Source organism: Nematostella vectensis, chromosome 12, assembly GCF_932526225.1.
Source record: "Nematostella vectensis chromosome 12, jaNemVect1.1, whole genome shotgun sequence".
NCBI classification, from domain to species: Eukaryota; Metazoa; Cnidaria; class Anthozoa; order Actiniaria; family Edwardsiidae; genus Nematostella; species Nematostella vectensis.
This window is the reverse complement of record NC_064045.1, coordinates 13,801,799-13,829,512: the sequence shown is the minus strand read 5'-3', so window position 1 is coordinate 13,829,512 and position 27,714 is coordinate 13,801,799. Positions and strand designations below refer to the sequence as shown.

Sequence of the window (27,714 nt, the reverse complement as noted above, 5' to 3'; positions counted from 1 at the left end):
ACAATCATTTTATTGATATGTAGCTGGCGGTATTTACTCTACTTTTTGTTATATCGTTTGATGAATCTTGCATGCCATGCTTTGTTATTTTTTACAATTTTAAATACAATGGTTTATTTGCAAGAAAACTACAAAATATCAATCTACGAATGAAGTCTGATTATTGATGCTTTGTGTGGTAAAGCGCGGGAGTGTGAAATGGGGGCGTGATTGGCTTTGATATTTTCAGGCCAAGGAAGCTATAATCCGTAACATGGCGTCAACACCTATCAACAGCCTTGATGACATAATGGCTATCGGGCCAATCATAACGGCAGCGTCTAACGACGAGGGACAGGTTACTATGGAAACGCAGGTATGTGCGTTACATGTGTGGCAGCAATATAATCTACCATATCTTAAAATGTGTTAAACTTGCAGTTTACCGGCTGTGACCAAAGTCATTCCGCATGTAGACCCCCTCTGATTATTTTGTCCAAAGCTGCGAGTGAGCCCGCCAGTGTTTTACATTTGTCGATTGCCTCCTTATTGAACCAGGCTGCAAGTGCATGGGTCAGTAAGTGTGTTGAGCCAGGCTGCAAGTGCATGGTTCAGTCAGTGTGTTGAACCAGGATGCAAGTGCATGGGTCAGTCAGTGTGTTGAACCAGGATGCAAGTGCATGGGTCAGTCAGTGTGTTGAACCAGGCTGCAAGTGCATGGGTCAGTCAGTGTGTTGAACCAGGCTGCAAGTGCATGGGTCAGTCAGTGTGTTGAGCCAGGCTGCAAGTGCATGGGTCAGTCAGTGTGTTGAGTCAGGCTGCAAGTGCATGGGTCAGTCAGTGTGTTGAGTCAGGCTGCAAGTGCATGGGTCAGTCAGTGTGTTGAGTCAGGCTGCAAGTGCATGGGTCAGTCAGTGTGTTGAGTCAGGCTGCAAGTGCATGGGTCAGTCAGTGTGTTGAGCCAGGCTGCAAGTGCATGGGTCAGTCGGTGTGTTAAACCAGGCTGCAAGTGCATGGGTCAGTCAGTGTGTTGAACCAGGCTGCAAGTGCATGGGTCAGTCAGTGTGTTGAACCAGGCTGCAAGTGCATGGGTCAGTCAGTGTGTTGAGCCAGGCTGCAAGTGCATGGTTCAGTCAGTGTGTTGAGCCAGGCTGCAAGTGCATGGGTCAGTCAGTGTGTTGAACCAGGCTGCAAGTGCATGGGTCAGTCAGTGTGTTGAACCAGGCTGCAAGTGCATGGGTCAGTCGGTGTGTTGAGCCAGGCTGCAAGTGCATGGGTCAGTCAGTGTGTTGAACCAGGCTGCAAGTGCATGGGTCAGCCAGTGGTTTGAACCAGCTCGCCAGTGGGAGCCCTGAATATCGTTGTCCAAATGCTTTCCATTTGTAAAAGTAATCCGGAAATTCTGATCCGAGATCAAATGGGACGCGAGTTTTCCCGGAAAATGTTTTCGGAAATTGCCGACAACCTTTCAAGGTTGTCCACAACTCTGGAAATTTTGTTTTCCATTTCATCTTTTTCTGTCAAAGTCCGTCGCGGTCACAGATCCCCGCCATTTTAGAACAACTAAAATCCAAAGTGGGTTGCCTGTGGAAGTAAACACGTGATCTTTTAGTACGAGCCCGTTCCTTTCGACCACGAAAATTTCCGGAAATTCTAACCGGTATTTTTGCAGAATGGAAAGCGTCAAGTGATTTTACATTTGTGGACTATGCCCTCTTCCCCACCACCACCCTACCTTTCAAAATAGCAAGTAAGCTTGCCAGGGTGTTCACATTTTCAAAGGTGTCGCCCTCAAAATATTGACCAAAGTTGCGACTAAATAGGTTTGTTTGTCTACACCTGCAGAATCATGCCCTCGATATGTTGACCAGGATGTTAAGCCTTCTGACTAGCACGAAAGCCAATGGTGACATCGCCGACCGATTAAAGCAGGCTCATACATGCCTTTTGGGGGGATTTGGCAACTTGATTGCAAGTGCAGCAGGCAAAGTTCGCGGGAAAAGCACCACTGAGCATTTACAAGTGAGTGCTGCCTTTTTCCACCATCATTTTGTTTCGCTTGTGAATTTACTAAGTTTTGCATGCACCTCTCTTTTATCGGCTTTGGATATACAAAGCGATAGCATCAAGAAAATGTAGCCAAAAAAATGTCGTTTTTGCAAAACCCGGTCACTTCCATATGGAAACTAATATATTCCTTATTTGGAAAAACTGCATAATTCTGGTAATTTTTAAGGTCGTCGTACCGCAGTTGCTTTATGACTTTATGACTTATAATCAAAAGAGAAAATCAGTGACGATCTTTAGTCAATAGAGAAAGTCTCTGAAAAGAAACTAAGATTCCTCGGTACAAGACTCCCAGAGACAGTGTTTTCTTCATATGATTTTTGCATATTTAAAAAAGCATATCGAATGATTCAATATGATTAAGTCTTTTTGGGGTGCGTTTGGAGCCGAGGTAAGGAAAGAGAATGTATAGTAATAGAATCTGTTTTCCGGTCACGGTTGGCCTTGGGAAAATAAAGGATCACGTCTAGGAGATGAGCAGGCATCAGCGGGCAAACGGGTGGGCGCGCCCTATGTCTTACCCTCACCTACGCACTTATTCATTTCTTATTACAGCTGATCAAATTGTGTAAATTTCTCATTGTCGAAATAGCGGGAAGGCAGGGGGTCAAATGCACTCTGGGACCACACCCTTTTTTTACTTATTTGAAATGGTCTATTTCTTGAATGTCAGAGCAAAGAACACCTGAAAAAGATGTTAACTAATCTACGAAGCCTAGGAAGTAGCATAGCCAAGCCTCTTATCACTGATGCGCCTGACTATGTGATAACCACGGCCAAACTGTCCATGATGGTCTGCAAAGCATCTCCGGCAAAACTCAGCGAGAGAATGCACAGACAAGGAGACGCCGGTATCAAATTCTCTGGAAGTATTTCTGATTTCCTTGGGGAGAACACAAGACCGGTCACGATAACGGTAGGTGTGAATTAAGCTCAGTGCAAAGAGTACCAACATAAGCCAGCATTGCTGACACTCACACGGCTGATGACAAATGTTAACAACCACTTTACAGTGCCTCCCAACTTAGTATTTAAGCACGCGCCACCATTGCTGGACTAGCTTCTCGCCAGCATCTCGTCAGCCTCTCGTCTGCGTTTCGCCAGGGTCTCGCCAGTTTCTCGTCAGCATCCCACCAACTCTCTTCAGCGTCTCGTCTATGTCTCGACAGCTTCTTGTCAGCGTCTCGTCTGCGTTTCACCAGCTTCTCGCCAGCGTTTTGTCAACAATGCGGGCGCTGTTTGCACGAGCTCTACAATAAGTTAGCCTTTTAGACTCTAAATCGGTCTTGTGTGTTACTATTGTTGTTTTCTATAGCAATCTCTTTTGAATTGACCATAGTTTTTTACTACAGTTATAAAATGAAAGTGTTTTAAATGACGTTCGCAGGTCATGGATATGGCTACGAATCCTTATAAAGATGACAAGTCTGCATCCTCGGTTGAATCAAACGTAATGGAAATTGACCTCGCCTCCGACTCTGGCAGTAGGATCCCTGTTGCAGGACTCCGAGAGGCACTGGACATAAGAGTTCCCGTCAATGCAGCACAACAGGCAAACCAAATCCAAGAGCCTTCAAATTTTATGAAACTTGGAGTCCTAGAGAGCCGTATAGTGACAGTCGGAGAAGAGGGCAAGGCACTGAGTTTGGAGGTGAGGAGTTGTATTACTAAAGAAAAAAAAGAAAAAAAATCTTATGAATGGCATAGAGGAATTTCCATGTGAAGAAAATGCTGTCAATTGTAAGTTATGGTACCGAGAAACTGCTTTTCTTTTCCCTCTTAATTGACCGATTATGGTGACAATCGTCTTTTTAAACTTCCAATTCGATTTTATAAAGTCTACGATTCCCCACCCGTTACAAAGTCACCTTAAAAATGACAGTGAACTTGAAGGTTTCCATATAAGGCAGGTTTCCAAATTAGGTGTGATTTTGAAGGTTTCCAAATAAGGCAGGTTTCAAATCAGAAGCTGATTATCAAGCTATATTTAGACATCATAGAAATTCAAGTTTGACAGTCAGTGCAATTAAGAGTAATGTAGATGTATCATATGATAAAATATTTTTATTTTTATTTTTTGTGTTCAAGCTTGAAATAACAGCTCCGGTGACTGTTTACGTGCGTTTCCGATTACGACCCGAACGCTCGGCGTTTGACTATCGACAAGTTATCGGAAGAGGACCAGCCTGTGCAACCAGACTAGATGGAACCGCTGTACCGAATACATGTACAGATGGACGAAAAGTGTTTATACCGAAGGCTCAGAAAGGCACTTGGTATATTGGAATGGAGCCTCACGAAACTCAACGAAGAAAGTAGGCCTTCTTTTTACGGCTATCTTACGTCTGTCTGTCTGTCCGTCCGTCCGTCCGTCTGTCTGTGGTCCGTTTATCTGTTAGTCCATTATTTCTTCTGTCCCTTTCTTGTTTAATTCGTTTTGATTATTTCTTTCCATGTTCTTGACCCGTTGTTTGCTCGTTACGCAAGTTTGTCCATCTGTCTGTTTGGCGGGCTGTCGATCTGTTTGCGTACTTCCTGTCTGTCTGTCTGTCTGTCTGTCCGTTTCTCGTCTGTTTTTACATCTGTCCGCCTTTTGGATCAGTTGACACATCGCCTCTTAGCGATAACTTATACTTTTTTGTAGAAAACGTTCTTGTTTTGGTCATGGCCGAGAAAAGCGGGCTTGCATGGAGGAAAAGGAGCTCTCGATCTACGACCCGTCAAGTCTCGAGTACGACCCAACAACAGACGTCAACTACACGATGAAGGTCACACTACCGGGTTGCCTGTTTTGGTCTGAAGACGAGCAGAAGTGGCTTGGGGCAGGGTGCACGGTCAGTCAATGGAATTCTTTACAGTAAAAGAAGCTTCAGTCGTGGCCTAAAATAATGGCACGGCTTTGTGATTTTGATACTACCACATATGAATTTGTCTATCACCCCTCCCTCCCCCCTCCTCCCAATACATCGATACATCGTTGTAATCCTCTAAATATAACTTGAACCGTGTGAACCGTGATCCAACATTGTTTGTGGGAGGGGGGGGGGGGGGGGGGGGAGGGTGGAGTATGGGGTCTGTGGTTCCTGTTCTCTCCGCTTTATGGCTTTTAGTCGTTTATTCTATTTTTTTTTTGTGTTGCTTTTTTAGTCGCTTGGAACTGGCGTAAAGTTAGGGACTGGGAAAGTGTTTTTTTTTCAGTATCTTAAGTTTAATATTGTTTTCTGTTTGTCCAATTCCTTTTTTCAAGCGGGTGCTCCCAACGCCTCACCTCTCCTGTGATCTGTGTCTAACCTGCCTGTTGTTGTAATTGTTGTTATATGTCATTATACTGTTGTTGGGAGTCTGCTTTAATATTTTTTTCGTATTTTATCGCTCTAGAGCTTTGTAAGTCGAGAATTTCCACGTAAACTTGCAGGAATTCGTGTTTACTACGATTTTGCTGGCAGCCCTCTTGGAAATAGAGCCTAGTCCCTAACGTTTTAGAATATCACAGGTCTCCCGCTCGCTTGCCCCAGGCTCTTTTAGACTATTTAGAAAAACGACAGCCATTGATTAATATGCCTTATTGATGACATGTCTCCCTCTTTCTCTAGGCCGGTGCTCAGACTACTGCCACCTCTCTTCAGTGTCTGTGTGACCACCTCACCGCGTTCGGTGGCAGCATGATTGTGGCACCCAACCCAATCGACTTCAACAAAGTATTCTTGGAAATGTCCCGTCTGGGGGAGTCTGGTAACGTGGCTGTACTGGCCACCATTGTCTCCATTCTCACGGGATACCTCGTCATTATCGTTATCGTCAGAAAAGCCGACCGAAACGATTTACGCAAGGTGAGATTATGTTCTGATTATGTTAACTGATTAAATTACCACGGGTGTTCTAAGTGATTAAATTACCACGGGCGTTCTTAGTGTTTAAATTACCACGGGTGTTCTAAGTGATTAACTTACCACGGGCGTTCTAAGTGATTAAATTACCACGGGCGTTCTTAGTGTTTAAATTACCACGGGCGTTCTAAGTGATTAACTTACCACGGGCGTTCTAATTGATTAACTAACCACGGGCGTTCTAAGTGATCAAATTACCACGGGCGTTCTAGGTGATTAAATTACCACGGGCGTTCTAAGTGATTAACTTACCACGGGCGTTCTAAGTGATTAACTTACCACGGGCGTTCTAAGTGATTAACTTACCACGATCGTTCTAAGTGATTAACTTACCATGTGCATTCTATACAAGTCGAAGTTGACTTGCGATTGCAGATTGTATTTTTAACGTTGAAAACAGAGCGCCCGCGGAATCAAACGTGGGAGTCGGTGTCCCCATTTTTTGATCTGAGAAAATCACTGTGACCGCATATAATTGTCGTTAAAACTCGGGATGTTCCCCTAATATAATTTTTGGTGTGTTGTACAAGAATCAACTACTATTTCAATAATGGGTTAAGGGCCGCTGACCCCCACGCGCCCAGACTGTAAGGCAGTTTGAGTAGAAGCAAAATGTACTTTATTAATGACACCTCGCTGTTCTAGATGCCAATTCTACAAAAAAAGAGCTGAAAGCTGACAACCTTTTTGAAACAGCTATATAGAGAGAAGCTGAACGGATGGCGCTTCTCACACACAAGTGTGCTGTAGCGGATATACGGGGGAGGGGGGGTAGGGAGTTTACCTCCTCCCAACCCCTCTTGGACTGCCTTTTTTATTGTTTTCATTGTGTCGATTCCAAAATCTTTACGGAAGAGAATAATGACAAAAAAATTTTGGGTCAAGCCCCCCCCCTCCTTGGCAAAAAGCTAGATCCGCCCCTGGTGATTTTAGTTAGTTGGTCTCGCCTTTGCTCAGAGGGTTTTTCTCCGGGTTTTCCAGTTCTCCTTCCTATACAAAACCAACAGTTTCGATCTAAGCTGTGTTCCGTGGTCAGACATGAGTTTTATGGCGGCTGCCTGGGGCGCCTTCCCGTACCTTCTACTCAAGTGGCAGTGATTAGCAACTCTGTTTTATAATCACGGTCAGATTTTGAAAATCTGGACAGACATTGCAAACAAATCCTAATATTTTCTATGGGTACTCGCACATATATAACCTATCCGGCTTGTCTTCGCTGGCATTCAAATAGATAAACCCTCTTGCTTTCCTTCGAGGCTATTGTAAATGAATCATAATCCTTGTTTTTTCTCCTCTCCTAGATTGGTGACCCCATATCCGTCAACACGCCGACAGAGACTGCTTCTTGTTGCACGTACAAAATAACGGTTCAGACAGGGATCTGGCGAAACGCGGGGACCACATCAGACGTCACCTTTACGATCACTGGACAGGAGGGGAAGAGTGACTCCATCACTATACGTCATGCTGATGTCATACCACGTGTGGCTCTGGCGCGAGGAAATGAAGACGTCTTTTTGGTGCATCTCCCAAAATCCCTTGGGAGCTTGAAGCATTTACATATCTGGCATGACAATTCAGGTGACGATCCTGATTGGTTCCTTAGCAAGATTGTCATTGAGGAGATGGGCGCGGACGCGTCCTGGGTTTTCGCGTGTAACAGTTGGCTAGCCGTTGCTAAAGATAACGGTGGCACCGTACGGTTGCTACGTGCAGCCAAACTGGAAGACATGACGCAGTTCAAGCACGCTTTCAATTCACAGCGATCGCAGAACTTTGCCGAAGGTCATCTTTGGCTCTCAGTCGCCACCAAGCCTCCAAACAATCTTTTTACCCGAGCCCAGCGCGCCACATGCTGTCTGACGCTGTTTTTCTCTGTTCTGATCGTCAACGCCATGTTCTACAACTTGGACGGGACCCGGGAAGAATCGTTCCAGATCGGCCCAGTCAAAATGAGCCTGAGGCAGATCATGATTGGAATCCAAAGCAGTCTTATCGTCGCTCCTGTGAATTTACTGATAGCGATACTCTTTAAGAAAAGCACTAAACCAAGCAAGTGCTGCAAACCAAGGAGTCGGAGCCAGTCCAAGGATCACATCTTAGAAGAAGCAAAGGAGAGCGAAGAGGTTAAACCTACGAAAAAGAAGTTCGAGCTACCACGTTGGTGTATTTACATCGCGTGGAGTTTGTGCTTCTGCGTTGTCCTTACTTCAGCCACCTTCACGTTCTTCTACAGCTTGACTTGGGGCAAAGAGAAAAGCAATCAGTGGCTAGCATCTATCTGCATCTCCTTTGTCCAGGATATCCTTGTAGTACAGCCAATAAAAATAATCCTAGTGGCGGTAGTTGTTGCGTATTTGATGGACAAAAAGGGAAAGATGAAGAGAACCGGAAAAGAGAAATCGGACGTTGAGGACAAGGAGGAGATGGACGAAGAAAAGGTAAGGCTGTTAGTATGTTCTTTTACTTTCTTTTACTCCTAGCTTAGTTCGCTGTTCATCATTTCCGCTTGCATCCGTTCTCCCTCTTTTTACTCTTCTTCCATTCATCTTTCTATAACTTTTTCCTACTTTAATCCCTACTTAGTTTACTGCGCAGTAGTTTCTGATCCTGTCACATAATGATTAGGGCTCAGTGCATTGCGTGACAGAGGTTAGACGACTGCGTAGTAGATTAAGAACTACCCTAATGAAAACTGTCGCCGTCTCCATGTCTCCGTCTTTCTTCTCTTATTCCGTCCCTTCTTTTGCTCCTTCTTCCGATTCCGACTTTATCTCTTCTTCTGCTCTTTCTACCATCCCCTCCTTCTGGCTCCCTCTGCTTTTTCCACACCTACTCTAATAGCTATTTTTCCGTTTACTAAATAACTTGGTATATGTTACTCTTATTACTCTTGTCTTTTCATCCTCTCCGTTTCAGTTCTTCTCCGCGAGTGAGCGGAGACGTCTAAAGAAAGCCAAGAGACAGGCGGAGCGAGCAGACAAGATCCATAGACTGATGAGAGAGGGCATCGGTTTCGCTCTGTTCTATTTTATTCTCGCCATTCTGGCATTTGGAACTACTACAAACTTGTCATATACTATGACAGATTCTACTACTGCAAGTTTGGCTGGCTACGATACGGTAAGACATCTAGAGCAGAAATATTCTGCTAATGCCTTTTCCTAGTAATTTGTAAATGTGTTTATTAATAGGCACGATTTTTTGTGCGATCATATTTTGTTTGATTCAAAGGTATCCAGCAAAGACAGGTTATGGGCGTGGTTGGAGGGGCAGTTTCTTTCGTCTATGTACTCAGGGGAATGGTACAACGGACAGCTGGAATTAACGGAACAGTACATATCAGACAAAGCTTCAATCTTGATAGGAATGCCTCAGCTGAGACAACTAAGGGTCAAGAAAGGTAAGATTTTTGCGCTAAAATTATCCATTAATCGGACAGTATGTGTTGCAAGGTGCTGAAACCATAAAAACAATGTGTTTAACCAACTTTTCTCTCATCTTTTCATTGGAGCACAAACTTTGAAAATAGGTGCGATAAATACTAATCCGCTAATAATAAAAGCTACTGTAGTATCTTGAAATAGAAGTCTTGCCCATAATCGCAGTAAAACAGTAAAATGTGGTTTCCCTTGTATTCTAGATCTATGCACATTTCCAAGCGAGGTAAAGCCGTATTTTGAGTCCGAGTCCTGCCTTTCTACTTACTCCATCCCAGACGAGGACACCACTCCCTACAATTTACCTGGGTGGACTCCCCTGGACGCACAAGACAGCTGGGTCAACTTAACCACACTCTGCCCCAAGCCCTGGCGGTACACCTCGTCCGCGCAACTGGATAATCTTCCAAGCTGGGGCTACTTTACCTTATATGGAGGAGGTGGCTATGTTGCCAGCTTGGGCTATCAGTCTAGTTCAGCTATAGTTGCTTTACGAGAGCTTAAACATAGCTCATGGATGGATAGACGCACCCGAGCCGTATTCCTAGAGCTTTCCCTGTTCAACATAAACACAAATATTCTCCAAGTGGTGGTGTATATATTTGAGAGTTTGCCAACAGGAGGGATGAGTGGGTTTTATAGACTGTACTCGCTGCCAGTCGGAAGCTCTGACCCAGGATTCCACCAATTCTATCTTCTTTGCCAGGTTTTCTTCATAGGAGTTGTGCTGTTTAAGTTGATCAGGGAATTTTCCAAGATTTGTAAGATGAAGCGGGGTTATTTCGGGGATTCATGGAACTGGGTTGAGGTTTTTATCCTTATATGTGCTCTTTGTGCGGTTTTCCTGCAATTTCTCAAGTCGCACTCAATCCTAGCTCATTTAGAAAAAGTCAAGAAGAACCCTTATGCTAACGTGTGGTTCCAAAAAGCAGTGCACTGGGCAGAAGCTCAAACAACTGCATTTGCACTGGCCCTCTTCGCCACAACCCTAAAATTTCTCCGCCTTTTGAGATACAACAAGCATATTTATGTTCTTAACTGCACATTTCGCGCAGCAAAAAAGGATTTGGTCTCATTTTCGATTGTGATTTTCGTGATTATCATAGCTTTTGCGCAGTTTGCCTTTATTGTGCTTGGTAAGAATTTAGAAGCCTTCAGTTCGTTGCCAAACAGTCTCTACACCGAGTTCCTAATGTCTCTTGGTGGAAGCATGGCAATCCATGACTTGACCAACACCAATCGAATCCTCGGCCCTATTTTCGGCTTTGGATTTGTAACGTCTATGGCGTTTTTGTTCGTCAACATGTTTGTCGCTATCCTAAATGATGCTTACTACGAGGGATGTGAAATCACTCAGAAAAACAATGAAGTTATTCAGATGAACATGGTTAACTTCTTTATGAAGAAGTTTGAGCGAATGGTCAAGAAAAGGGACACGAAAATAGGAGATGTTTGGAGACAGCATGGTGATCGAGATGATGAGGATGATGAAGATGGCATAAACGATTCTCAAAAGTCCCTCAAGGGAACACCGAAAGATGAGGAGCAGCAAGAAACATTCTCGAGCATTGAGATGGGTTTGAGCTGCGCACCAAAGAATGAGGAGAAAGAGAATAGCTACGAGCAGGACAAACCGAGCAATGATAGAAAGGTTCAACAAAACTCATCTTACAAGAAAAGACTTGATGATATCTCTGGAAAAGAGCTACAGAATTCCAAGAATAAAGAAGGTCTGGCCCAGCCATCGCCAACCAAGGAAAAGAGCAATCTCAGCATGAAGTTACGTACATCATCTGGTGAAAAGAAATCCGATCGTTATGTGACTTTCGACATAGCAGGTGATGACACAAATGAAGAAGTTAAGTCTGAAGAAGTGAAAGCCAAAACTCTACCAGCAAGCGCAGTTGAAAATACCAAAAAAGCAATGTCCGAATTCATGATCTCTCGTCCCAAGGTGAAAAGAGGTCATCGTAGAAAAATGGTCGAGGTCAGGACCCAGGATGGTAAGGCGTTACTTGTGAAGAGAGGACAAGAAGGAAAGTATTTTAAGTCATCGATGAAGAAGAAATCGAGGGCACGTCCTACTGCCGAAGTAAAGGAGCTGGACATGGAACCGAACATAAGATTCATTGAGGAGAAATTCCATGCGCTGTCAGAATCTATTGAGAGCGTGCTGACGGACAATGAAGCAGAAAGCAAGGCCTTGATAAGATTTATGCTGAGGAACATCCTTACCAAGATGGCGGCCGAAAATGCTACAACATCAAACGAAGAAGGGAGTAACGATGAGATACTGGTGCCATCACCTAGCACACCCATCTCAACTCTCATCATGCCTGATGACCTCGATGAGATACTGGTACCATCACCCAATACACCCATCTCAACTCTCATCATGCCTGATGACCTCGATGAGATACTGGTACCATCACCCAATACACCCATCTCAACTCTCATCATGCCTGATGACCTCGATGAGATACTGGTACCATCACCCAATACACACATCTCAACTCTCATCATGCCTGATGACCTTGCAGAAGAGTTAGCTAACGCAATTGACTACCCAGAGGCAGTGGACACGAATGTAGAAATAAAAGAGAACGAGGCTTTTTTTGAAAAAATCGAAACACCCGATGATTTCCTAAGTTCCTCAGAAAGTGAGAGCGAGGAAGACGAGTTATTCTTTGATTCTGAGGACCAGTTGAAAGTTCATGAATCGTTTGACAAACGGACGATGAAATCCCCGGATTTCCCGTTCGAGTGGAATGCAGCTACCTCCAAACCACCACATCACGATATCGAGTTCAGTGAAGAAAAGTGGCTGTCCGTGCTTCCAAGGTACAGGCGCCGTAAGGGCGAGACCGTGGACGCGAAGGGATCAGAAATATGATGAATGCTGAATTGAGGGCTAACCCACATAACACCTATATAAATCTGGTGTTCCACTGCATATAATAAAGGTAACTGCGAGTTAAAATTTGCATCCAGAGCTGTGTTGTAGTTATAAATCGAAGTAAATATCAAACACAAATAACAAGACAAAAGGCTTTCTATCCTGTTCTAAAGTGAGTTATGGATAGGGGAATGCCTGCAAAATACAAGTTAAATTAGCTTTATCGCCAGTTGTTGTATCTCATAGGCTTGACTTTTGGCCGCGCAGAGTTTTAGGATGAAGGTTTTATTCTTCGCTGCTTTCTGTTTCTGATGAAACCCCACAGAAACGCTTGCTACGCAGCCTGGCCTGCAGCCGACACTGTATTTTGTTTTCACTTTACTTCGCGCAAGGGTGCTCGGAGATGCTAGCAAAAGGAAAACCTTGTCAAAATTGGTCTCCTAAAAGTTTAGGTAAATATACATAAATAAAAAGCATGCTTCCAACATGCATGAACATGTATCAAGTTAATCAATTGATCTTGAATTAAACCACGACTAACAACAAAGCAACAAGTGTCTTGTTTATCAGAATCTCTAATATTGGGGTTCATAGCGCTTACCAGCTTTCTAAAAGGGTAAAACGGGAACTGGATATTTCCTTACGCCGGGAAAACGGAATTTGGGTTAAAGGGAATGGGACTTCAGTTACCTAGATAAGTAATAAGAAGTTAGATTTGGGGCAAACAGGCTTGGAACAAAAAAGAAAGCATATCTCTTTGCCTCAAGCCCTGAATTTTCTATCTTTCCTTTTCTCTGGATGGCGTTGCTGGAGAAAGAAAAAAAAAGTCATTTTATTTCAACCAATCATTTTCCCGCAAAATTCATTTCTGTACTTCTGCACTGTTATAACTATCGGTTGTCACGGCGCTAAACACAACTCGCGAAAAGGGGGAAAAGCTTTTTCCCCCACAACTCTTTGCGCGATAGGAACACCCCCTCCCCTCCAACACAAAACTTTCCAAAATGGCCGTGCGTCCCGTCGCGCGACCTTCAGTGGCACTTCTTTTAATTGATGTCCAGAAAGCCTTCACAGAGGGCTCTTGGCGGGCGGGAATAAGTGACAGTGAGGTATTACCTTTGAAACAGGCTTTTGAAGAATGTGCAAGACTTCTCTCACGCCTCGATCTCAAGAAATTACCTATCCGAATGACGCGAACGCCGTTTCGAGGTCGAGACTTTGAGCTTGATGACAGTGTATCTGAGGCTGTTCGTGGTGAGCAGATAGCGTTCTTTATTAAACTTTCAACCTCTGCAATGCACAGTGAGGGGTTCCCCGGATGGATACAGGAATTACTCGACTCTGAAATTAAAACGCTTGTTATCGGTGGTTGTACGATTACAAGCTGTGTTCGAGTAAGTTCATGTTTGACTCAGAAATCTTTCCAAAATAGTGGTCTTCGAGTTGTAGTGGATCTCTCACTTTGTGGTGCAAGAAAAGAAAACTATAAGAAGCGATGCCCGGAATGCTTAGCAAGATACCTTGATCAAAGAAATTTGTATAATAACAGTTATTTATCCGACTGTAACATGTGTAAGGTGCCTGGTGTAGAGATGATTTCACCTGTCGATCTTGCGGTTCAGGGCATGAGGAAAGCTGGTGTTAATGTGGTGGAGAAGTTCAATTGGCCACAAGACCTTGAGAGTTAACCTTGAGGGATGTAGAGAGGCAAGGGGGGGGGGGGCTGCACAGTCATATAGGTATTATATAGAAAAAGGATATATGCGCCTTGATTTATCATACACTTGCAGAGGGAAAGTGAAGCATCTTATAAGCCAAGCTTCTGTAAATTTAGATGTGCTTAAAAATATTAAGACAATGATTTCTTGCTTGTGCTCACATACTAGAATACAGTGACGTAGCAGGGGGTGAGGCACTGAGGACACGTGCCCCCCCCCCCCAGTATTTTCAAAAATTTTAAGGAAATGACCAGTAGGAGCGTGGCTGTGCCCCCTCCATGATTTTTTTTTAAATTTTCTGTATCGTGCCCCCCTCCCCAATAATTTGAGAATTGCTACGACTATGGAATACCATTTATTTTTTTGTTTGTGCTTGCTATCTCATTTTCACAATGGGTTGTTGGTGCAAAATGTTTTTGGGTATAGTTAGAGTTGGCTCCCCATCCCTCCCTCAATATGCCCCCAAAAATGCTTGGTTCTCACTAGGACAGACTAGCAACTGCTCGATTTTTATATGCTTTTGCTTGTGTTTGACATATTATCCCTTATGCCACATTTGTCTTTGTGCTCAAAAGGCTTTAGTTAGGGGGAACACAGGCTATCATTCCTGTGCTTGACCTAGGAAAGTATATCTGCGGGGGAAGGTAGCCACCCTTACTTCCCATTGGTTGAGGGGCTGTGGTTCATTCACAGAACAGTAGCCTTGTGGTCAATCGGATAAGACAGGTGCACTTCCAGGATTGGCTGAAGGGGGTGCGCAGTCAAAAAATATGGAAAAAGCATAGTAATAGAAGATTCCTCAATAAGGAATGACCCACTTTTTGGCCGCAAAGGGGAGGTGCTTGCGCACCCCCCTGTGTAAGTGCCTCATAGGGGTGGGGATGAGAGAGGGAAGAGGCATAATACAGATCTATTAAGAAAACTGGTGTTGGGGGGACAGCATGCCCATTAACCTGTGTTATAGTATCAGTGCATGAACGGTTAGCCCTCGGGTCTCTAAAAATTGAGCAAATTAACCATACCACAGTGTCCAATATTAAGAGTTTGACTTCACTGTCTTCAAAGACATTTTGCACAGGAGCCTGCCTTTTTACGTTTGAGAGGAAATCATATTTATGCTGGGCTGGGGGGGAGGGGTATGAGATTCTTCAATAAAAGAACACGTCCAAGTAAAGGCCCGTAGCCAGGGGGGTTCGGAAGAACCACCCCACACGACTTGAAGGTGTGCCCTGATGAAGCAAAATTGAGGACCACTGCAAGCTGGGATGATCTACCTAAGAGAAAATGGTCCGCTTAATGGGTAAATAACCCCCCCCCCCCCGTTCAAAATCCTGGCTACGGGCCTGAAGCCGTGTAGTGACAGGAATTTGAGGCTTATAATAACAGCAATAGAAGATAGAAACTTTCTTCGTACTTAGTGTACCACAGGGTACCCAGCGAATCTACTTAGCAGGAGACGTGCAGCGGCTTGTTGGAGCATGCGCAGTAGTTGTACCTCCTTTCCCTCTGTTTCAAAATACCACAAACTCGTAGATTTCCGATTATTTCCTCTAGATTTTTAACATGGAATAACACGACCAACAAATGGCAACTAAAGAGGTAAAGTATACCCATAGACTTGGGGACTGTTAGAGATATTTTATTCATCAAAGCCCTTAAAATTGTGTCTAGAAACTACGACCGGCGACTCATACGAGTCTTCCTTTGTGAATGTTAGACTTGAGAGAATTTCACTAATGAAATACTTCAGATAATGTGAATCCTGAACGTTATCGTAATAGTTTAGCGGTAGATGTTTTAGATGATTGAACTAATAAATCGGCGAAGCTTTTTTGCATAAACTTACGCTATAGCTGCAAAAATGATGCGGTGCTGATAAGTTTAATGTCAAACTTTTTGTTTCCTTCTTTGTTTAACTTACTTACTTAATACTTATTTGTTTTTATCAGTAGTATTTTTTTCAGTTTCACTTATCATAGTAAACATAGTATATCTATTGGAATCAAATCTGCTCAGGGTGAAAATATACCTGGGTGCATTATTAGCTTTTGAAAGGTTTTGAAAGGTTCCGATATAAAAAGCCAGCCCTAACAATGTTAAGGTCCTGTCACACGCACTTTTTTTTTCTCTTGCGACCTGTCTCGCAAAAAAAAATATTTGCGAGTCGCACGCATATTTTTTGGCATGTGACACCCCTTGCATTTCTCAAGGTCGCACGAAAAGTAGAACTTCACATGTGAGAGGGCGTGTGCATCCTGCAACAATTTCTTGGCAAGACAAGTAAAGCCGAAAAGTTTATGTGTGACAGGACCTTTAGAAATTGAATTTTTTACTGTCACTGTAGTCTATCTTTTCTACTGGAGCCTTGTGTTAAAATAATTACACACTTAAAGGCCAAGTAATCGCCAGAGAAAACGTTTATGCACCCAAATCTAAAATCATGGTAACAAAATTCCTCATACTATAAAAGTGTATGTTTCAAATGAATTAATTAAAATGGCTGATAAAATACAATGCACTAGTTAATTAAAACCCCCACCCCTATGATCCCGGGGAAGGATGGGGAATAAGACTTTGACTCTGTACAAAACAAAGCCCCCACCCCCATGGAACAAAACTGCCGTCACATAATGCAAACTATAGGCAACTACCAGACAACAAGTCATCTGAAATAAGCCTTTATCTTTCAAAGCCAGTAACATTTCATTGAGTACATTGGTTTTAATAACTATGAAAATATCAGTTACCAAAAAAATGGAAAAATAAATTATCTTCATCTGGCGTTAGTCATCATTTGTATTTGTTTTCGCACATTTCGGCATGCAACTTGCCACATGCTGATACATGAAATTACTTGCTACAGAAGAGAAAGAGTCTCAAACCAGCAACTGACATTTGTTCCCAAGCCCCCATGGTAGTGTTATCAGAGTGGTCCAGGGAGGGGTTTCAAACATTTGACGGGAAGGTCCACTTGATTAATTAAGATTATTTTATTTCCCCTCACTCCCAAAAATATTACAAGAATCCTATAATATTGTATGATTTATGCGACAACTGAATATATTTTTTGGAAGTTTTAACTTTTTTCAAGATTTCTAAAATTATGATAGAGCACATTTAAATTTTCCCCTTTAAATTTCTATTGATACTGGTTATATACCATGCTAAAAATATTGCTATAACATTTTTTTCAATTGCACAGCCTGCCCCATCAGATCCTTCTCCTACACAAGTTACAGATTCCCTTGTTCCTAAAAAGAAGAAAACATCAGACTTTAGGTTTGGCAAGTTACTTGGAGAAGGTTCCTACTCTACTGTAAGTTATCAGGGATCGCATTTATTTATCTTTAGTTATGCATGTTTGATATATGAAATTATCAAATATGGTCTGTTTCCAATGTTTATGGCATTTGGAACCTTTTTACAATGGGTCTACTACAGAGGCCAAAATGCTTAGTGTCACAAACTGAAATGATTTTGAAATAAGCCTCTCTTAGCCCCACCCCACTCCAAGGGGTGTAGGTGTAGGGTGCTTTACTTGAATGGATATTGAATTAATATTTATTATTGTTATTAGGTGTATGTTGCTCAAGAAATAAGTACAGGAAAGGAATATGCAAGTAGGTTAACACAAATGTGTGAAACTTTCAAACGATACTGTACTTCCCCGCATTGTTTTTCCAATTTGTTTTTATTGGAAATTCATTAATCCCTTTGCATGTTGTACTCTTTACTTTTTCAGTCAAAGTATTGGAAAAGAGACACATTCAAAAAGAGAAGAAAGTTGCCCAGGTGTCAAGAGAGAAGGAAGTCCTAAGTCGCCTCAACCACCCGTTTTTTGTTATACTCTACTTCACATTCCAAGACAGAGATAAATTATGTATCCTTTCAAATAAATAATTACATGAGCAAAAAAGAAACAAAAAGAAAATAAGCACATATTTTTCTGCTTATATCTTTTGCATAAAATCTTACCTTGAGCAAAAGACTGACGCACTGAAAATCTCTTGAGAAATTTGTACCAAAGAAAATTGGGAGGTTTTCCTCAAATCTAAAGTTCATTTAATATAATCAAGCTGTTGATGCATCCCAGCATGTGTTATTTTCCACCCGATTTTTTAAAAATAAATTTTGATTTGTTCTTATAGGGTGTATATGTATCTTCTCCTATCTCATTTGAAAGTCTAAAAATAAAAGATAATTTAAATAAGATACCTGCTTTCATACCAGACTAGATTGAAAAAAAAACTGGGACCTTAGTCTGGAAATGCTGACCTCAATCACAGTTCTCTCAATATCACCCTCCCATCTGGTAGATATGTACATATAGATATGTATGGTAGATATGTATGTAACATGTACACAAAAAAACGGTTGTACCTTGACTTTTCACTAGACTTTGGCCTAAGTTATGCCAAAAAGGGTGAGCTTCTTCCATACATTACAAGAGTAAGTCTATAGTGCCAACCACATTATTCAGGATTAAGATACACTAGAAGACCCTGCAACTAAAGCAATTATGCGCTAAGCTGTAAAGGATGAACAACTCAACTTAATTTTCTATCTTAGTTTTAAAATTGTTTCAATCTCATTAAGTACAGTACATGTGTTAGCGGCTACTATAACATTTTATTAACAACTTTACTCTATTCTCTCTTGTTGCTTGCTACATATACTTTAATAATCTGCCACCCATGTTTATAAACAGATTCAAAATAATTTTTATATGCCTACTGTAATAGGATACATACTTAGTAGAAAAGGGGTTGATTTGCTGTTGAAACAAAAATCCACAAGTTTTTTAAACTGTATTGTTTTGTATACTGTAGCTTGGTTCATTTGATGAGAAGTGTACACAGTTCTACTCGGCTGAAATAATCTCTGCTCTGGAGCACTTACATGGTTTACAGATAATACACAGGTAAACCTTGGTAATAGACAGGTAAACAATGATGATGAAACTACAATGATGTTGATAATTTTGATGACAAAGACTGACATAATGTAACAGCAATGACAACAACAATAATGACTGCAGTGATGATAATGTTGATAATGATGATGGTGATGATGATATCACTCACAACATATATCTGTTTGTGTAGGGATTTAAAGCCTGAAAACATTCTTCTCGATGAGAACATGCATATAAAAATCACCGACTTTGGGACAGCAAAGATTCTTAATAAAGATGAAGAGAAAAACAAAGGTAAATTACATGGAGCACTTTTAGAGCCTGGCCACTTCCTATTAAAATCATAATTTAAGTTGCACCAAAAAATTTATGATTTCTACTTTAGATGGTAGCACATTTCTGAGGTTTTTGTGATGCTACCCACGCCAAAAATTCAAAGTTTTCAGAAAAGTTTTCAATCAGTATTAAAGAATAATACCGTAGTCTTGATTGTGTTGTAAGAGTGTTTCACTGTTACTATTATTATAAAAGCACGTAGTCATGAGAAAGGATATTTGTTTTGTGTACCAGGGAGGAATTCCTTTGTTGGCACGGCACAGTATGTATCTCCTGAACTTCTTACTGATAAGCGAGCATGCAAAAGGTAGGCCACTCCACACTCTACTTTGTGTAACAAACATAAACAGGAATCAGGAGCATGTTGTGGTGATGTATATACAGTACAGCTCTAGAGTAACATAACCTCCACTCGTGAGTGTCGAGTCCTCATTAGCACTCTCACCACTCGAGAATCAAGACTCACACTTTTAATGAGCCAATCAAGAACTATGCCACTCTCAGAAATCATACCGCTCACACTTTTAGCGAATGCGAAGGTTTAAGAATGATCACTCAAATTCGAGGATCCTAAAGAAACAATGATGAAGACATTTCTTCATTCTTTTCTTTGTAGACGAAATATTTAATACATCGACTCTCTCAAAAAAATGTTAGTAGAAAATAATATCTCGAACAGTCAGTTTGTGGCTGATCAGAAGGTTCACAGAAACAAATGTTATGACAACACAAACATTCGAGATCTGATGAAGAAACAATGAGGACAGGTGTCAAATTTGTGATACTTTGATGCTCTTACATGTTCATAGTTGTCGATGCAAACTGTAAGATAATTACAATATTTTGAAATTTCCAGCTCTGACATCTGGGCCCTAGGATGCATAATCTATCAGCTTCTCTCTGGACTCACACCATACAGAGCAGGGTACGTGATAAGCACTGAGTCTAACTTTTAATAAAGAGAAATCCCAGCATTTTAAACAGACTGTTTTTGAGGTTCAAGTAATTTGAACTAAGCAAATCTTAACATTTAACACTTAGTAAAAAAAACTCTGTGCTTCAACACACATACAACAATGTTGATGGAAACCTGAGAAAATAATTCAAAGCTTACAGAATTATTTATTTTGTCAGATCTCCATGACAATTAGACAATGCATGTGTTGGAGTGTTAGTTACAACATTTTTGGCCAAGCATTGCTCAAATCACTGGCATATTTTAAAATACTTTTAGAAGCAAATCACATAATGAAAACCTCAACACTTAAATATGAAATAATGATATGAACATTTTGAAATGAGAAATGGGTATTGAGATCTTTTTAAAAAAATCAGTGGGTACTCTTGCACAGATTTGGGTGCACAATGAAATTCAGTGGAATAAAAGAAAGCTTGTCAGCCACGCCTTTGTTGTTGTTTTTATTTGTTATTTGCTAACAAAATTATTCCAGTATTATGGTACTGTAGTTCCAAAATTCTTTGTGAAAGATTACTGAATACTGAAGTATTACCGTAAATTTATGTATCTTCAACAGAAATGAGTATCAGATATTTCAGAAAATTATCAAGAATGACTATTCCTTCCCAAGTGGCTTTCCTGAAATTCCCAAAGACCTTGTAGAGCAACTTCTAGTGAGTTAATGTAGTATAATTTGATTTAGCATTGGTAGAGGGAGGATGAGATTGAGAAGGTTTAAAGGGGTAATGATAACATCAGGTTGTACATTTAACATAAAGAGCGTTAGCCAGTCATTCCTTTGTTATTGTTCTCATTCCAAATTGGAAGACAATCATGTGAGAAAAAACTAAAACAAAGTTTTATACTTCATTTACCAAATTCAAGAATAAGATGCATCGACAGTTACCCATGGAAAACTCATGATATGACCCCTTTTTCTTACTTTATAATGTGTATTCCCTATAATTACAGATTTTAGATCCAACCAAACGTCTAGGTTGTGAAGAATGCGGAGGTTTTTCAGAATTAAAGAAACATCAGTTTTATGAAGGTACATAATAATGACAGCACTGTTTAATGTAACAGCCCATGTCTAAGACACACCCTGGACTCGATAGATTAAAAGAAGATAATGACAGGAAAGATATTTTTCAATAGTTATTTGAATTAACCAATTTTTCAGGCAGAAAAATACTTTACTTTCTGTTCAATTTTTACAGGTGTTTCTAGAAGTGTGAACACCACTCTCTTTACTGTATTTTTTTTACTCAGGTGTTGACTGGGATGGGCTACCAGAGTCTAAAGCTCCAGAACTGCTACCATACCTTCCGCCCACCAGTAGCACTGAAGAGGAACTACGCAGCAAATATAAGGTAGAATTTCTATGAAAAATGTTTTATATTGCACCCTTTATTAGATAAGGATCCACCTCCATCTGTTAGTAAGGGCCATGTTTCAAATCTAAGCATCCCCGAACTGCAACTTGTGTGTGTTTTTTTTAAAGGTTGATACTTTTGATAGTAACGATGGTTTTGATGACACCATTCTCGCAAGGTTTGGATTATCAGATGAGGACCACAGACCACCCATCACCCGAACTGCACCTGGGATTTCTGAGGAAGAGCGCCAAGAAAGACTAGCCACACAGGCCAAAGAGTCTAAATGGTGAGGCAATGATGGTATCAGAGGAAGGGGGGAGCTAGGGTGAGATGGGAGGGGAGAGAAGGGGGGTATGGCAAAAGAGCGCCAAGAAAGACTAGCCACACAGGCCTGAGAGTCAAAATGGTGAGGCAAGATGGTAGCAGAGGAAGGGGGGAGCTAGGGTGGGATGGGAGGGGAGGAGTGGTTGGGTGAAAGAGCGCCAAGAAAGACTAGCCATACAGGCCAGAGAGTCTAAATGGTGAGTCAATGATGGTATCAGAGGAAGAGGGAGAAGTTGGGTGTGATGGGAGGGGAGGGGGGTTGGGAAAGAAAGCGTCAAGAAAGACTAGCCACACAGGCCAAAAAGTCTAAATGGTGAGTCAACAATGGTAGCCAAGGAAGGGTGATCGGGTTGGGCGGGGGGACAAAGGGGTTGGGGATTAAAAGAGCGCCAAGAAAGACTAGCCACACAGGCCAAAAAGTCTAAATGGTGAGTCAACAATGGTAGCCAAGGAAGGGTGATCAGGTTGGGCGGGGGGACGAAGGGGTTGGGGATTAAAAGAGCGCCAAGAAAGGCTTAGCCACACAGGTTAGAGTATAAATGGTGAGTATTGGTAGAAAATGTGGAAGGGGAAGAAGATGACGCTGACCGGGGATTCTTAAGACATACTGTATTGGGTATTATCGTGTCTTTTCGTTATTTAAGAATAACAAAAACTGCAGGTAGGTAAAGCGCTTGCTAGCGAACTTGGATCAAGCATTTTGGTTTACTTTCACCCCATAAACTCTTCTGTTTGTTTTTTCCAGGCACCAGTTTGTGAATAATAATCTTATTCTGAAGACAGGGGTTGTCGATAAGCGGAAGGTAAAAGATGATTTGTTTCACTGATGCTCAGCTAGGTTTTCTGAGGATGGGCAGCTTTTCTTATTAGCGCAACACAATGATAAAGGTGAATTGTGACCTTTATCATTATCAAGAATTTATCAAGAATTATTACTTTATTCTTAACAACAGGCGTTACGGTATTCTACTTCTACCAGGATTACATCACGTTGCTAAAACAATGAAAGCAATATCTCATAGGCATAGTATTGACTTTACTTCATACCACTTAGCTAGAAGGGTATTAACTCATTATTCCGGGAATTTGTCGAGCAAAAAGACATAAAATGTCACTTAACAAACCTGAATAGTTTTTTTATGCTGGGGTCACTCTTTTAATGCTGTACTCCTTTGTATTATGCAGGGTCTGTTTGCTCGCCGGCGCCAGCTGATCCTCACGGAAGGCCCTCGCCTGTACTATGTCGACCCAGTGGACATGGATCTTAAGGGGGAGATACCTTGGTATGTGAAATGTAGCTATTACTCAGCTCAGACTAAATTAAGATAAGGAAACATTGAGCAGTGGACTAAGCCGTTCTGTGAAACAGGTTTGCCTAGAAGAATGGTGTCTAAGATAGCGACCTACGCGGTAGGGGGGTACAAGGGCGGATCCAGGGGGATGGTTGGGTGGGTGTGTGGACCGTTTGTCGTCAGAAAGGTCCACTAAAGAACTGAGTGTGATAGGAGTGAGTCACCTTTCCGATGTTTTAACTGAGTTTGTATTTTCAGCCCACTCTGAAAAATATATATTGCACCAGGAAAAAAAACATTTATTACGAAATTAATGTGTAATTGTATATCACTACGAGTGTTTTAGTATAGCTTGGCCCTGCCCTGCTGTGTAGCGTTTTCCCGGACAATATTTGCGATGTTTACGCGACGCTTTTTTATATGCTTATCACTGTGATATTTCTTACCAATTCCATATGGCATTTTTCGCAGGACAAAGGATTTAAGACCCGAAGCAAAAAACTTCAAAATATTCTTTGTTCACACGGTAAGTAGAATAACCTCTTGCGATAGGAAAGATTCTTATGTAAAATTCCTTAAGAAACTGCAATCCTACTCCAGTTTTGTAAACTTTAAAAAAAAAAAAACTCGACTTAGCCAGATTGCTAATATTTATATTGCTCTCCCGCGTCAATGAAAAAAACCGTCTTAACCCGTTCCCTATATACTACTCTGGGAGCAAGCTAAAGTTGTCTTCATTCAGTAATGAAACATCTTCTGTAGCCTCATTGCATTTACTAATTTTAGGCTGCGTTTTCTATGTATACAGGCTACCTACCTTACACCAATTAGACGTTTTAATGGCGCGTTCACACGGTATATTTCCTTATTCCTAGCCTCATCGCACGTACTACCTAGAGGACGCATCTTCTGTACAGGCTACCACACACCTATAAGATATTTAATGGCGCGTTTACACAGCATTGTTTTTGTTTCAGCTCCAACAATTCAGCGGACGCATTTTCTGTACAGGCTACCACACACCAATAGGCGGCTTGCGCGATCACGTGACGCCTTGGATGGCAAACTCGCTCGCGCTCCGGCTTTTGGCGGCAAAATAACAATAACAAAAAGCAGACTATTTCGCACTAACGAATGAAGCCAGAAACATTTTTTCAGAAAGGCTTAATGGCTCGCGTGAAAGCCAGAATGTCGAGCGCAAAGAGAGTCCCAGGTCTGGACTACTCAAGTCCCCTATTAGACGCTTTAATTCCACACGGTATATTACCTTGTTCCCTAGCCTAATCGCATGTGCTATCTAGAGGACGCATTTTCTGTACAGGCTAGCACACACCAATTAGACAATTTAATGGCGCGTTTAAACAAAATTGTTTTTGTTTCAGCCTCAATTTAGCGGACGCATTTTCTGTACAGGCTAGCACACACCAATTAGACATTTTTATGGCGCGTTCACACTAATATCTCCTTATTCCCTAGCCTCATCGCACGTACTACCTAGAGGACGCCAAAGGGCACGCGGTAGAATGGGTGAAGAAAATACAAGAAGTGCACGAGTCATATTTTGGCTCTTCCAACGGTTCGTCGTCTCCAAAAAACAAGTCATTCAACAACGCACATTAGAAGTAACCAACGGCAAGCGCTTATTGCAACACGTGGTACCATCTTGTACAGCCAACTGACAAGTCGCCGCCTTCTGCACTAGGACAGAAGACAGATTGCAAATGTGCAGTAATGAATTTTAATATTTGCCTCGATACAAACTCTTTATTTTCGGTATCGAGCTACCGAATCCATAAGGAGAGGCCGGGAAGAGAGACGAGGAAATATCTCAACTTTAGCAGTCCACCGCCAAATGAGTCGTGGGTGTTATACCTTTTTTGTCGAGAAATTAGCTAATCAGAAAGAAAGGACCGCCCTTATGGTAAACAGTGGTACCTTTATTCCTCCCACCTCGCTGGTCTCATCCGTTATTTAATTACCTGATTTAATAGTTTAAAAGCTCCCCATACTCGGGAGAAAGGAGCAACATGCTAAGACAAGGCATTAACCCCCATGCTTACAGCGCAAACATCGACCAGCATTGCTGGTACCGCTACGCTCGATTGGCCACAAGATCAAGGAATGTTGTCGAGCTACATCGAAGCACCTCCCAATACGTGTGTAAATAGCATTGTTGACCCAGCAATTCTTGGTTCTCTAGCCAGCTGTGCTAGCGCTGTTTACCATAGTAAACAGCGCTAGCACACATCATCACGTATCACCATAGTTTCTGGCGTCCTTTTTCTGTTTTGGGTTTCCTGTGGTTTATGTGCTCTCTTGCATTACAGCCCGCCAAAGGAATCCCAAACAGAGCGCCAGGAAGTAGGCTGCACTTCTTTTTAATTGATATTTTATCAAGTACACAATTATTTATTGATTCTTTTTTCTCTTATTTTCCTTGTTGACCCTCTTAAACTCGAGCTCCCTCGACTGAATTATAAAATAAATAAAATAAAGGGTGGCTTCTGACGAAAGAACTTTTCTCGCTATAATCCAGAATGTTGCCCCTACTTTGTAAGATATTTGGAAATACATGAAATTTGTAGAAGACTAAGACTTAAATTTATTTTTCGTTTTAATGACCGAAAAAGCATTCCGAGCAAAGTCTTTCTTATTTCAAGGTTGAGCTTAGATTTTAAATATATATCTATTCACAAGAATGAATACTTGAAATAGAAACATAAAAGTTTGTCATGTCTAGCGTGAATTTCCACCCAAGACCTAAACAATCAAATAAGCGCCGAGTCCGCTCAAACGAGCATTTGTGGTAATTAGAATGCTTTATTCTCGGGAGTTAGTCTATCAGCTTTAATCAAAATGCCTCTGCCAGCCACTATTTTACTGCCCTATCAAAATAAAGTACGTTTGACGCATTTGCCGTAAATCTAGGGGTGGGGAAGCTATGTCAAATTTTCGAGCGGAGGTCTCTTCGAGCTGCACTTACACTATCGTATTTGATCGAATAAGCTTCGAGCGCCTTGTCGGCGCTCATTCTTCAGGGAAGGCGGGTAATAAGCGCCTACTCCAAAAGCAGTTTTATATATAAATAGATAGATATAATTTTTGTTGTTTTTTCGTGTTATTGTTTTTACATAACAATAACAGACAATATTTTTTTCATAAAGTGTTGTGGCGGGTAGTTACTTTTTTATCATCATCGAGGTCTATCTAGCACTTTTTCAGGGGAGACGCTTATTCGAGCAATTACACAATAACCCCTGACTGTGACCAACCTCGAGTGACAGGACTACCAATACACACACGGGTTGATCTTGATCTATCTGGAGCCGCGCTCTGTTGTGCCATACGCGCCAGTTCAACTGGTGGTTGGCATGGAACCCCGCCCTGTTGTGCCTTATGCGCCAGTACAACTGGTGGTTGGCATGGAACCCCGCCCTGTTGTGCCTTATGCGCCAGTACAACTGGTGGTTGGCATGGAACCCCGCCCTGTAGTGCCTTATGCACCAGTACAACCGGTGGTTGGCATGGAACTCCGCCCTGTCGTGCCTTATGCGCCAGTACAACCGGTGGTTGGCATGGAACCCCGCCCTGTTGTGCCTTATGCGCCAGTACAACTGGTGGTTGGCATGGAACCCCGCCCTGTTGTGCCATCCGCGCTAGTACAACTGGTGGTTGGCATGGAACCCCGCCCTGTTGTGCCATCCGCGCCAGTACAACTGGTGGTTGGCATGGAACCCCGCCCTGTTGTGCCTTATGGGCCAGTACAACCGGTGGTTGGCATGGAACCCCGCCCTGTTGTGCCTTATGCGCCAGTACAACTGGTGGTTGGCATGGAACCCCGCCCTGTTGTGCCATCCGCGCCAGTACAACTGGTGGTTGGCATGGAACCCCGCCCTGTTGTTCCATCCGCGCCAGTACAACTGGTGGTTGGCATGGAACCCCGCCCTGTTGTGCCATCCGCGCTAGTACAACTGGTGGTTGGTATGGAACCTCGCCCTGTTGTGCCTTATGGGCTAGTACAACCGGTGGTTGGCATGGAACCCCGCCCTGTTGTGCCTTATGCGCCAGTACAACTGGTGGTTGGCATGGAACCCCGCCCTGTTGTGCCTTATGCGCCAGTACAACTGGTGGTTGGCATGGAACCCCGCCCTGTCGTGCCTTATGCGCCAGTACAACCGGTGGTTGGCATGGAACCCCGCCCTGTCGTGCCATCCGCGCCAGTACAACTGGTGGTTGGCATGGAACCCCGCCCTGTCGTGCCTTATGGGCCAGTACAACCGGTGGTTGGCATGGGACCCCGCCCTGTCGTGCCATCCGCGCCAGTACAACCGGTGGTTTGGCAGATTCCAGGGGCGTGTCTAGAGAAAAACACAGGGTGGTGTCAATTGAATAATTCACTGACCACGGATCAACGAAGTTCATATCGGTGTCCTTAGCTTTGGTAATAGGTCACTAGAACCATCTAGAAACTTTGTCAATCCAAATGCACACTTTAATATCAACGAAGGGGCCAACCGGAGTCA

At 42.3% G+C, this 27,714-nt stretch overlaps 4 protein-coding genes across 5 annotated transcripts in view; all 4 read left to right on the top strand.

The window, feature by feature from the left end:
• LOC5520166 (polycystic kidney disease protein 1-like 2) overlaps nucleotides 1-12,816 on the top strand; it is a 32,168-nt gene extending 19,352 nt beyond the window's left edge. The window contains exons 17-27 of the mRNA XM_048720267.1: nucleotides 230-355; nucleotides 1,825-2,001; nucleotides 2,720-2,962; nucleotides 3,434-3,697; nucleotides 4,135-4,361; nucleotides 4,691-4,880; nucleotides 5,640-5,876; nucleotides 7,235-8,374; nucleotides 8,853-9,056; nucleotides 9,168-9,336; nucleotides 9,577-12,816. Coding sequence (XP_048576224.1) covers nucleotides 230-355; nucleotides 1,825-2,001; nucleotides 2,720-2,962; nucleotides 3,434-3,697; nucleotides 4,135-4,361; nucleotides 4,691-4,880; nucleotides 5,640-5,876; nucleotides 7,235-8,374; nucleotides 8,853-9,056; nucleotides 9,168-9,336; nucleotides 9,577-12,266 — 5,667 coding nt within the window. The 3' untranslated portion in view covers nucleotides 12,267-12,816. The remainder of the gene's footprint in view (nucleotides 1-229; nucleotides 356-1,824; nucleotides 2,002-2,719; nucleotides 2,963-3,433; nucleotides 3,698-4,134; nucleotides 4,362-4,690; nucleotides 4,881-5,639; nucleotides 5,877-7,234; nucleotides 8,375-8,852; nucleotides 9,057-9,167; nucleotides 9,337-9,576) is intronic.
• Nucleotides 12,817-13,263: 447 nt separating this feature from the next.
• On the top strand, nucleotides 13,264-15,021 carry LOC116603661. Its single transcript, XM_032365226.2, has one exon. The coding sequence runs from the start codon at nucleotides 13,274-13,276 to the stop codon at nucleotides 13,955-13,957; it is 684 nt and encodes a 227-aa protein (XP_032221117.2). The 5' UTR covers nucleotides 13,264-13,273; the 3' UTR covers nucleotides 13,958-15,021.
• A 423-nt stretch (nucleotides 15,022-15,444) lies between these two features.
• LOC5520244 (3-phosphoinositide-dependent protein kinase 1) lies at nucleotides 15,445-26,103 on the top strand. 2 transcript variants are annotated; one of them, XM_048720062.1, is made up of 18 exons: nucleotides 15,445-15,586; nucleotides 17,190-17,303; nucleotides 17,565-17,607; nucleotides 17,730-17,867; nucleotides 18,384-18,436; nucleotides 18,817-18,908; nucleotides 19,093-19,196; nucleotides 19,473-19,545; nucleotides 20,095-20,163; nucleotides 20,774-20,870; nucleotides 21,169-21,247; nucleotides 21,469-21,569; nucleotides 21,701-21,861; nucleotides 22,645-22,702; nucleotides 23,085-23,182; nucleotides 23,663-23,717; nucleotides 24,067-24,090; nucleotides 24,692-26,103. In XM_048720062.1, exons 1-18 carry the CDS (start codon nucleotides 15,572-15,574, stop codon nucleotides 24,809-24,811), a joined length of 1,494 nt encoding a protein of 497 aa, XP_048576019.1. In that variant the 5' UTR covers nucleotides 15,445-15,571; the 3' UTR covers nucleotides 24,812-26,103. The 2 variants fall into 2 exon arrangements, with proteins under 2 accessions (XP_048576019.1, XP_048576020.1); XM_048720063.1 differs by lacking the exon at nucleotides 24,067-24,090 and having other exon boundaries at nucleotides 24,668-26,103.
• A 459-nt stretch (nucleotides 26,104-26,562) lies between these two features.
• On the top strand, nucleotides 26,563-27,627 carry LOC125557123 (serine/threonine-protein kinase WNK2-like). Its single transcript, XM_048719433.1, has one exon. It carries the CDS (start codon nucleotides 26,563-26,565, stop codon nucleotides 27,625-27,627), a length of 1,065 nt encoding a protein of 354 aa, XP_048575390.1.
• Nucleotides 27,628-27,714: the final 87 nt, after the last annotated feature.

Bases quoted from the DNA above. Each gene is read 5' to 3' on its own strand.
- LOC116603661 (XM_032365226.2), top strand. From the start codon at position 13,274: ATGGCCGTGCGTCCCGTCGCGCGACCTTCAGTGGCACTTCTTTTAATT.
- LOC5520244 (XM_048720063.1), top strand. The intron at 18,909-19,092 runs GTAAACCTTGGT...CTGTTTGTGTAG, and splicing joins GGTTTACAGATAATACACAG to GGATTTAAAGCCTGAAAACA. The intron at 19,546-20,094 runs GTAGGCCACTCC...TGAAATTTCCAG, and splicing joins GATAAGCGAGCATGCAAAAG to CTCTGACATCTGGGCCCTAG.
- LOC125557123 (XM_048719433.1), top strand. From the start codon at position 26,563: ATGGAACCCCGCCCTGTTGTGCCTTATGCGCCAGTACAACTGGTGGTT.